Raw genomic sequence first — 11,007 nt, forward strand, 5'->3', positions numbered from 1 at the left:
CCCGACCAGGGACTAGTGGTGGGTTTCAACCCATCTCTCCCCACCCCTCAGAGCAGCAACGCTGGGTTCTCCAGGAGCCTTCAGCTTCACACACCACCCAGCACCCAGAGCACGAGCACCGTGGCCACGGAGCTCTCGGGGAAAGCTCGAGATTTGTCTTAAGATTTCAATTTTTTGCATTTTTGCCTCCAAACTGTCCAAGCGGCAGCGCAGGGAGAGCTGCCCCCTCGCTCACACCAAGGCTACAGGATGTGCATGAGGTGTTTCCAGATCCCAGCCCTCCTGTGGGGATTAAAAAACCCATTTTTTTAAATTTTTTTTGGGCAAACTCCCTCTGGCTCACACTGATTTATGCCTCACTCATCCCTTACCCCACCAACCCGGCTGTTGCTTCGCCCTCCCTCACACTGGCGCGGTCCCCAGCATCCTGCCCGCGCCCTGACTCACCAGAGAGCTCCGGGCTGGCCTCCAACCCCACGACCAGGTAGAGGAGCAGCAGGGCTGCTGCTGGTCCCACCAGCCTGGCCATGGTGCAACCGCTGCTGGCTCTGCTGTGGTGTCCCACCCGGCAGCCTCCCCTGGTCCTGCCCTCGGTGGCGGCTGGTGCCGGGGCTGCGGAGCGTGGGGACAATGGGTCACTTCTCTGCCCGCTCTTTGTCTGCTGCCCAGGGCAAGGGTATGCTCTGGACAGCTGGGACATGCTCAGCACAGGGACACCTCCCACGGGGAGAGAGGGAGGGAGATGTTTTTGAAGGCTCTCCGTGGTGAGTGAGCGGGTGCTGTGCCTTGTCATCACCCTTACTGGTGGAGAAACCAGCAGCCCCTTCCCTCCCACCTCCGTTCCCCTTGAGCAGAGGGATGGGGCTTGGCGAGGTTTCCAGCTTGCCCCCATGGTGAGGCAGAAATCCGGATACACATGTGCCCTAATCTCCATCTCAGCACATGTCCGGCCATTGACTGTTGGAGAAGGAAGGGAAGAGCTGCCAGCTCTGCCTCCCGAGGTGGCTGGTCCTGCAGAAAAGGCAAAAGCCTTCCCTGCATCAGATACCGAGGGCAGGGACCCCTTTGCTGTCACCCTTCCATCCCCACAGCCTCCTCAAGGGACAGATGTCAGGCACTTGGACATCTTGTGAGGAGGGCACCGTGCCATCCCTGTGCCACAGGAGTTAAATCTCTGCCCGCTGCTTCATCTGGCAGCTGGGCGGGAAACACAAGGGGCAGGAGCTGCAGCAACCGGCACTACCAGGAGCCAGCGCTCCACAGGCTCTGCACCCCCAGGACAGGACGTCCAGGAGCCCGCGCGCCACAGGCTCTGCTCCCCCAGGACAGGGGCAGTGGGGGGACTGGGGTGGCAGCAGTGACCTGCACACACCACCCGGGGGTCTGAGGGGTACCGAACTGGTGCTGAGGGTGCTGCTGTGGCCCTGCTGGGCACTCACAACACCATTAATTCACCCCTCTCACTTATGAGAATGTCAGGCTGAGTTTTCTGTCCCATCGGGTAGAGTTTCAAGTTCTCCAAAAGCTTTGATGGGACAGAAAAATAAATAAATAAATAAATAAATAACATTAAGAAAAGGAGAGCAACCCAGTGTCTGTATCATCAGGAACAGTCTCTGACACACACAGTTGTAATGCCACACAGTTCTGCTGGTCAATGGAAACAAAGAAAGTGAAGTTGGTATAATAGGGGAATAACCTTTTCTTAATAAATAAATAAATAAAATTTATTAATTTATTAAATTATTAACCCCTCCCATGAAGCCACCCCTGGGCTGAGCAGGACCCAGGAGAAATATTTCCTTTGGGAAAACTCCACTGGGAGCCTGCAAAATCATTTCTCAGCCTAATTGCCTCAGTGTAGATGGTTTCTTATCAGGGGTTGCTTATTTTTAGGAAAGCCTGAGCTTACTCGTCAGATCTTGGTGAGGGTTGAGTCAATCAATCATCAAGGATCAAGCAATCAAGGATCCCCATTTTGGGCACAGCTCAATACGAGCTATAGGGTCCCAAGGTGTGAGATGGGACTGGCCCATGAGAGGAGTTAAGCCCATGGGTGCTGGGAAGCTGTCTCTGCTGGGACAGCAGCCAGCATGATCTGATGGGGAACTTTTCCCTCCCATCCTGGGGAGGAAAACAAGCCGCTCATCCTTCCTATGAAACAGCCCAAATTCCAGGAATGGGGCCCTGCTGGGGGTCAACTCTGGAAACATCCCTTCCCATCCCCGGGCTGGGCTGATGCCAGCGGTGCTCTGGAGTTCCCCCCTGCACCCCGACATGCTCCAGCCCTTTTGCTTTCCCTCCTCAGCTGTTTTGCAATCCTTCCTGCCCAAGGTCTGTGTCCTGGCAGCGCTTGGCCGGCTGCAAAGAGCTGGTGGCCAGCAGCCAGGTTCTCCTGCTCAGCTTCCCACAACCCTCACCCCGCTCAGCCCCACTGCTTGCAGCAAGGGGTGCTCAGAAGAGCCCACCCGGGGGTGGTGGGCAGGGAGAGGAGCTGTACCCTCCATCCCTGCCACCCATGGCAATGCCACAGCAGGAGAGGGGAAGGCAGTGGGAAGGTCAACTCGCTTCACCCCAAAGAGATAAAGAAGTGGTGAGCTCTGGGACACCGGTGTCGGGGTGCAAGGGTGGGGTGGGAGGATGATGAAGGGGTAAGACCAGATGGGAGCAGCACAAGGAACGGGGCAGTGAGACACTTCCCCTGCAACCCCCCCCCTTCCCGGCGGGGAGGTGACACCAGTGGTGCTGGGGCTGCCTCTGGGCCACCAGCCCACAGCTCGGAGACACTGGAGCAGCGCCTGGGTGGCTGCGATAGACTGGAAGGGGACCCGTGAACACATCCAGATAGACCCATGCTGAGTCACAGCTGGGAGGCCCCGCAGCTTCCCCCTCCCCGGGCAGGTCCTGGCGTACACCCCATCGCTCCTCCCTACTTCAAAAGGAAGGAAAGGGCGAGCCCCAGCTCTCGGCGGGGTGTGAGTGCAGCTGAGGTTCTCCAGCCGCCAGTCCTCCTAAAGCCTCGTCTGCTGGAGCTCTGCAAAGAACCGACCAACTCATCACAGCAGTGAGCAGCCAGTGGTCCCTCCCCAGGCTGCCGGGATGGAGAGTCGGCAGCACAACACCACCAAGGAGCCTGAGATCGAGCTGTTTGTGAAGGTGGGTCTCATGGGGGGATGGTTGCTCTTTGGTGGTTCCCCACAGGCTCATCCTCACCAGGTTCCAGCTGGGCTTAAGCATTGGAAATTCATGGGTGTCGTCACATTTCGGGGGGCTGGAGATGGGTACCCAGTTTGGGATTGCTCACCATGAAGCTGGTGCCCAGAGGAGGGGACCTGTGGGGTGTCACACCCAGTATCTTAGAAGATGCCCCTGGTATCGTGGTCACCTACCCCGGGGGAATGGAGCTGCTGGCAGCGGGTGTCACCAAAGGAGTGGGCACACATGTGACTCCTGAAAGCCAGATAAGACAAGTCCCAGCCTGGGAACAGCAAGCAGGAGAGCTGAGAGCAACCACTTCAGCTCCTCCCGTCAGCTGGGGTTGCGAAACAGAGCGCAGACGGTTTGGGGAGCCCACGCGGGTCCCCACATGTGGGTGGGATGAGGTGGCTTCGCAGAGCAGCCCCGGGGGAATTATTCCCTGGAAATGGTTGGTTTTTTCCTTTTCCCTCCTTAAGCAACTTTCCAAACACTTCCCCTGAACACTTTTAACACTCGAGTTCCAAACATCTCCAGAGTGGAGAAAGAGGGGAGCCAAAGCTGGTGGCTGGTCACTGCGTGTGCCAGCAGCGATGCCAGTGGGGCTCTGGGACACGCTGGCAAGTGACAGTGGCTGGGGGGAGCGATGTCTCCCTGTGCCACCATGTAGAGGTTTTAAGGGTGGTTCCCCACAGCTACTCAGACTTGTGGGCTTTGCTTCTCTCCTCCTAGAGCAGCTTGGTACCCAAAAGGATGGTGGTGCCTGGCTGGAGACATTGGCAGTGCTGGGCACCGTGTGGCATCTTGCTTGGGTCGTAGTTCATAGAATCCCAGACTGGTTTTGGGTTGGAACGGACCTTAAAGCTCATCCAGTTCCAGCTCATCCAGCAGGAACACCTTCCACTAGACCAGGTTGCTCAAAGCCTCATCCAGCCTGGCCTTCAACACTTCCAGGGAGGAGGCATCCACAACTTCCTTGGGCAACCTGGGACACTGTCTCACCACCCTCACAGTTGGAAATACATGTTGGAAAGGATTATCTGAGCCTTTGTGGGAGGGGTTGTCCCATCCCCTTGTCAAACCCATGGCCATGGTGGTGCTTGCCAGGCTCCAAGCTCAACAGAGTTGAATCCAGACAAGTGTATTTTCTTGGTGAAAGTAATTTGGGTCTTGGAATTCCCTTCTTAACACCACTTTTTCCCTGGGTTGGAGGGGAGGAAGAAGAAAATATACGACTGCAATGGTGGCAGCACATTGAAGGGGGTTTTCAAACGGAAGGGAAACAGAAAACAAAGCAGCAACGTTGTCAGGACTTCCCCTAGGCCTTAATTTAGCATGAAAAAACCCTTCTGGCTTGTCGGTTAACAGACAAATTGACGTTGTGCCTCCTTCTTACCAATCAGGACCCAGTTTGACCGCAACCACAGCAGCTCCTGGCTGCAGATCCCCTCTTGTGTCATCGTCACCTCACACCTCTCCTGGGCTGGGGTCTGTCCTGGGACACATCTGTCGGTGTGACCCACCACAGCTGGAAATTCACAGGGAGAGCTGATGCTCCCTCACACCCCTGGCTCGGATCTCACTTCAAGTCAACTTGATGAGGATGGGAAGGGCGTGAAGCAACTCCCACATTGCCTTCAGGTTGGGACAAACAGTCCCCAAAGGGCTCGCAATGTCCCACCCTGCCATGGTCCTGGTGACAGCATCATCCCACTGGCTTGGGGGATCTCCCTACCTGGGAGGAGGTTCTGCCTCTCAGCCCTACGAGGCATTTAGCTGCCCCAAGGCTGCTTCTTGGCTTTTGGGAGCCATAGGCAGGTCCTGGGGGATGCTGAGCACTTAGCAGTGCCCCAGGCACACAGAGCTGCTCGCTCCTCCCACCGTATTTCACGCTGTTTCACTGCACAGGGGGAAACCACAGGAACTGCTAAAGCAACTTTGGGGTTTTTGATGCTTCATGCAGCCTTGGGAGGCCTCAGAGAGTTGGGGCTCCATGTCTGCACCTCCCTGGAGATGTTCTGCTCACCCAGTCTGGGTTTATCCATCATCTGGAGAGGAAGAGTGAGGAAAGTCAGTCTGGGGGAACTGTAGGCTCTGCACCCCCCACCCCAGTCCCTGCTGCAGCCCAGGGACAGCTGGGCAAGAGGCTTTCTCTGGAGATGGAAGTGAAGAGCGATGACTGCCCCACCATGCAGCTCAGCTTTTGCTGGGGAGAGAGGACATGTGGCTACAAGTCTCCCCAAACCCTTCTCCCTTGAGCTCCCCAGGCTCCAGGAGGGCTCTCCCCATGGCCACGCAGGTGCCAGCAGGGCCACCCCACAGCCCTGGCAGTACCCAAGTGCTGATGGAACTGCCCTCCACTTCCTCCAGATAAAGATTTGGCTCTGAGCATCTTAGGATGGGCTTGGCTTAATATTTTTATTTCATTTTATTTTTTTAAACCCTGATTTTCCTTTTTCTCTGGTCCAAAATTCCCCACCTCTCTGTTTTTAAAAGACAAAGGGGAAAACCAGCCTGAGCTGCTGAGCAGCTGGAGCTACAAGACAAGCACAGCCTGAACCCAGAGCAGCCCTGGGGAGGGACATCCCATCCACCCAACTATCCCCTCCAGATCCACCCTTGCCCCTCGTGTAACCCCACCAGAGCCACTCGCTGCCTTGGCTCAGCACAACAGCTCCCGTGGGGCCACCAAGATAAATTGTAATTAAACCCCCTTGGTCCCAGGAGCAGGGAAAGCAGAGTGGGCTGGCTGTCCTCTCCTCTGCCACCAGCAAGGGCCATCTCAGAGGAGGAAAGCATTGGTCCTGGTGCCAGACAGCCACAAAAGCACCTTCTGAGCTGTTGATGTTGGAGATGCTCCAAAGGATGGCATTCAGTTTGGCCTGTAGGTGCCAGCAACGATGGAGAGGGGAAGGGGAGCAGAGATGTTCTGTTCTCATGCCAACAGGAGACCATCGTGGCTGTTTTCTGACTCTCCAGCTCTCTCACAGGACATCTGATACACCATTTTATCTGTTACCAAAGAAGCTTTATTTGTTATAAGATGACAGGGGACGCTCCCAAGCAGCAGCTGACCAGGAGTATTTCTTACTCATAGCCAACAAAAAGCCTCGTGTGACTTCAGCTTCACTTCTGGGTATATCCCAGAGAATCAATCCCTTTCTCCCTTCCCGTTTCCTTTCTCAGGAACATCATGTCATGACAGCTGAGCATGGGAAATACTGGTGAAAAGGCATTTTAATTCCTCTGGAAGGACTAAAAGGTGTTGGTATAGCAGAAAAGCAGATCATCACCTCCAGCTGCCTTGCTTGGAGTGTCCGGGTTTTGTTTTGATCAGTTTACCATCTCCTTTAGGAGACAGTAAAGACCAGTTTGAGGCTGGTGTAATTCTCCTGGAGAAGCTGAGCACTCTGGAGTCCACAGGTTTCTGGGCACTGGTAGATACAGGCAGGTGACTCGTCACACTCACCTCCAGCCCAGGAGAGAGCCAGGCACAGGTCTCTGCATCTTCTGTTAATGAAGCATCCTCAGCCACCCTGTTTTTGGGGTCATGGTGAGGTACAAGCTATGGAGCCGCCTCCAGCTGCCACCCTGGATGTTATCACTGCTACTTAACTTCTGCATCCTCCCAAATCTCATCACCTTCATGCTGAGCCTCCACACTTCAGCTCTCCAGCTGATACCAAGGCTTAGAGCAGATCTGTAGGGCATGGACCATCCCACCCCAGCTCATGGACCCACACAAGTATCTCTGTGGGACCATCATCTCCCCACGAAGCAGCTGGTGGGAGCTGTGCTGCTCCTCCCCGCAGTGGCAGGGCTGCCAAACATGCTGAGGACCACGGTCCACGTGCAGCTGAGGAAGCAGAGAATTCTCTTGAAGAAGTCGAGCTTCCTGTGAACCATTTTATCTCTCGTACCACAGCGCAACTTCCCCCTCTGAGTAGCGTCCATGCCAGTGCTGGGGGGGGGGAAACCTGCCCCATTCCTCTTGACCCAAGTCCTCATAAGGGCTTTCAGACCCTTTTTCAGAAGATATTTTCAGCTGCTCCATAGCAAGGAAATGGGTTTCACTCCACTTGCTGCTGTTTTCCCTTGGGATTGCTGAATGGGCATCATCGGGGTGAGGGACCCTGATGAAGGAGCTCTGGTGGGGCTCAGGTGGGTAGTCCAAGCTCTTCACTTTCCCATGCCCCCACTGCTGTTTGACCCCATCCTGGTCACAGAGCAGCCCCCTGAGTGTTGAGACACCACGGCTGTGTCCATGCAGAGGGGTTGAAAGAGACTTGTCTGCACACACAGCTCCGTTGCCCTGATGCTGGGTGGGATGCCAGCACCCATCCACCTCTGCACAGCCCCACCACCCCCAGCCCCTTTTCTTCCTTGAGGCTGAGGAGGCTGCTTGGGTGGTTCTTGGCCATTGTCAGCCTGAGGAAGTGTTGCCTGGGTTCGTTAAACGCACACAAAACCGGAGGCAGATACTAACAGAGCACAAAAACAAACCACTCTTTTCCTGGCAAACATGAGCACATTTCCCTTCTCGCTGCCCTCCCAGCCAAGAGGACCCTCCCTTCCTCCCCATCCATCAGCCATCGCCCTCAACCTCCTTCCCCTGCCTCTTTCTCCTCCTCCTCCCGGCTTTATCTCACATTTCTGGGAAGGATCTGACCTCAGGTATCCTGAGGATGCTTTCCAGTGGCAGCAGGGCCATGACTTGGGGAGGGAACCCTCCAGCCAAGCCCCCAGTGCTGGGAGGAGGTTCCCTGCACCATGCAATGCTGTGGGGCTGGACCAAGCCCTCTGTGTGCCTTCCTCCTGAGACCAGCTCCAGCGGGTCTCCACCTTCAGGCATGTCACCTGGGCTGGGAGATCCTGGCTGATGGTTTAAATCCTTATTTCTCTGCTTTCCCAACAGGCTGGTCTGGATGGGGAAAACATTGGAAACTGCCCCTTCTGTCAGCGCCTCTTCATGGTGCTGTGGCTTAAAGGGGTCAAGTTCAATGTCACCACGGTGGATATGACTAGGTGAGATGGCATCACAGCCCAGCTCTGTGCCAGCAGTGGGGAGAGACACCCCTCCCTGGCTTGGCTTCCCCTATCAGCACTTCCCCCCCCCCTCCTCACCTGCACTGCAAGAGGGACAGGGGTGACAGTCCCTGCCTGTCACACCGTGGGGTGCAGGGGAATGGCCAGCACAGAGCTCCAGCCGTGTCCTGCTGGATGTGGGTAAGAGTCAGAGGAACCATGAGAGGCTGAGGGGCACTTCTCAGCCCCCCCAAACCCAGCAGTGGGGATGCTCCATCCTGTACCCCCTCCCGCACACCCACCTCAGCTTTGTCCGATCACCCCGGGGAGGGGGGAGATCTGGGGGGTACAGATGAGCTGCAGGCTCTGAACCCACTTCTTTTCTCCACTCCAGGAAACCTGAAGAGCTGAAAGATTTAGCGCCGGGTACCAACCCACCTTTCTTGCTGTTTAACAAGGAGTTGAAAACAGACTTCATTAAAATTGAAGAGTTCCTGGAGCAGACCCTGGGCCCACCCACGTAATTGCAAACGTGTTCTTTCCCCCTTCTGCGGGCACACGGTGCTCAGGGGGTTGGGAAACCAAGGCAGGGTGATAAAAGGTGCCCCAGAGCAGTTTGGGGAGGGGACCAGCTCCCCAGGCAGCACCCTGAGCTGTCACAGGGACACGGGTCATGATGTTGAGGGGCTGCATCCCACAAGGGAAGGTGGTGGGTCGGGTTTCGAGGGGATGGGAATGAACTGGGATGGAAACAATGGGAGGAAACACAACGGTCCCTTGGTGCAGGCAGGGCTGGGGGACAGGGAGGGTGCAGGGAGGTCCCTGTGGGCACCAGACCTGCCCTGGAGCTGGTGGTTCTGCAGCTGTGGCAGTTGGTGTCCAGGTAGAACCTCTGGTTCTGAGCCCAGCTGAGTGAACACAAACACCCTGATTTGAACACAGCAGCATAGTTGGCCCCAAAGGCTGCTGGGGGGTCGGTCCCAGGGCACAGCCCTCCAAGCCCACCTGCCCTCTGGCTCTTGTGTGGCTGAAAACCCTTCCAACCCCCTGAGAAAGAGGAAGAAGCTTCAAATGCATTCATCATCCACCCCCACGGATGTGTCTGCCCTTACAGAGCATGCTGGGACGCATGAGCAGATAAGAAACCGTCCCTGAGGAAGCCACAGGAGCTTCTGGCTTCCTCAGACCCCACCCATGTCAACATGTGTGCTTCAGGCAGTGTGCTGCTCTGGGGCTTTGCTGTCACCAGCGTCCCCAAACCTTGGATTTTCCCCTAGATAACGCAGCTCCCAGGGTCATTTAAAGCATCAACCCTTCTCCCACAACCAGTTGGAACATCACCTCCATCTTCCAGTACCAACCCTGGGCACAACAGCTCAGGAGATAATGCAGCTGAGGACCATGCAGCTGAATCTGGGTCTCCATCCTTGCCGGCACTGACACAAGTGTCTCTTTAAAGGTATCCACACCTGAGCCCCAAGTACAAGGAGTCCTTCGACGTGGGGAGTGACATCTTTGCCAAGTTCTCGGCGTACATCAAGAACCCACGCAAGGAAGCAAATATCAGTAAGAAATGTTGGGGGTGGAGGCTGCAGGGGGGCGAGAGATGCTTTTGTCTGTGGGCAAATCCTGCCACCAGGTTAGGGTTCCTGCTGCCCTCCCCACCAAAGCTTCCTTGATGAGCAGGAAGGGTGAGGAGAGTCCTGAGCTCCATGGAGCTCACAGGCTCGTGTGCAGGTGATGGAGAGCAGATCCCAGAGGGGAGGATGGGGTGATGCTGTTGGATCCCCTGGGAGCAGAGACTCTGACCAGTGTGCAGTGCTGTGCATCACCAGTGTGACCCTGAGGGCTTTGTCCTTGTGTGCAAAGCTTGGGAGATGCTCAACCACCCTGGCCCAGCCCTGGGTTGTGCTGGGAACCCAGAGCACTGGGCTGAAGGTACTTGTTTCCCTGCCCACTCAGATTTTGAGAAGGCCCTGCTGCGGGAGTTTCATCGGCTGGATGTCTACCTAAACACCCCTCTTCCTGAGGAGATCGACCAGGACAGCGTGGAGGACATCACTGTCTCCAAGAGGAAATTCCTGGATGGAGACCACCTGACGTTGGCTGACTGCAACCTCCTGCCCAAACTGCACATCATCAAGGTAATGACACCAGCTCCCAGGGCCAAGGTGGGGACACCCAGTACGAGACAGGGTGATGCAAACCAGAGGGCTGGAAGGTCCCATAATTGTCCCCTTGACAAACCAGAGAGTGAATCTTCCCCAGGTCTGGGCAATCTCAGCTTCCTCCTCCTCCTCTCCTTTCTAGATTGCAGCCAAAAAATACCGCGACTTTGAGATCCCAGGGGACATGACGGGCGTCTGGCGCTACCTCACCAATGCCTACGCCTGTGATGAGTTCAGCCACACATGTCCTGCAGACGAGGAGATAGAACACACCTACGCCAGCGTGGCCAGGAAGATGACCTAACCCCGAGCCCTCCACCTCCGCAGTCCTGACACGACCAAACCCCAGCCAAGGGAGGGACTGGAGAGGGTTTATGGCACCGCTAACCCCTCAACTTTCAGAAATAGCTCCTTGCTTCACAGCCTCCTGCCTCTCCTTCCTCCTCCTCATCCTCCTCCTCCTCCTCTGCCTGGCTGCAGCCCCCCTGTGCCATCAGTGCTGACCTTGGGTATGGACTGGTCCCTACGTGGCTGCAGTGGCAACTCCATCCCTACTCCCCAAAATGGATCTCGTGGCCCGTGACCATGGGAAAAGCTGAGCACTGGCCTTCTCCAGAGG

The 11,007-nt window shown here is 56.1% G+C and overlaps 1 protein-coding gene across 1 annotated transcript; it reads left to right on the forward strand.

Moving 5' to 3' along the window:
• The first annotated feature begins 3,099 nt into the window (after nucleotides 1-3,099).
• Nucleotides 3,100-10,692, forward strand: LOC104524853 (CLIC family member 2). The gene is made up of 6 exons (XM_010167853.1): nucleotides 3,100-3,156; nucleotides 8,111-8,220; nucleotides 8,615-8,740; nucleotides 9,680-9,786; nucleotides 10,183-10,364; nucleotides 10,531-10,692. Exons 1-6 carry the CDS (start codon nucleotides 3,100-3,102, stop codon nucleotides 10,690-10,692), a joined length of 744 nt encoding a protein of 247 aa, XP_010166155.1.
• Nucleotides 10,693-11,007: the final 315 nt, after the last annotated feature.

This window comes from Antrostomus carolinensis, unplaced genomic scaffold (assembly GCF_000700745.2).
Source record: "Antrostomus carolinensis isolate BGI_N321 unplaced genomic scaffold, ASM70074v2 scaffold40355, whole genome shotgun sequence".
Taxonomy (NCBI): domain Eukaryota; kingdom Metazoa; phylum Chordata; class Aves; order Caprimulgiformes; family Caprimulgidae; genus Antrostomus; species Antrostomus carolinensis.

Coding starts and splice junctions, on each gene's coding strand:
- LOC104524853 (XM_010167853.1), top strand. CDS start 3,100: ATGGAGAGTCGGCAGCACAACACCACCAAGGAGCCTGAGATCGAGCTG. Junction 8,221..8,614: donor ACCACGGTGGATATGACTAG/GTGAGATGGCAT, acceptor TCTCCACTCCAG/GAAACCTGAAGAGCTGAAAG. Junction 10,365..10,530: donor CCAAACTGCACATCATCAAG/GTAATGACACCA, acceptor TCTCCTTTCTAG/ATTGCAGCCAAAAAATACCG.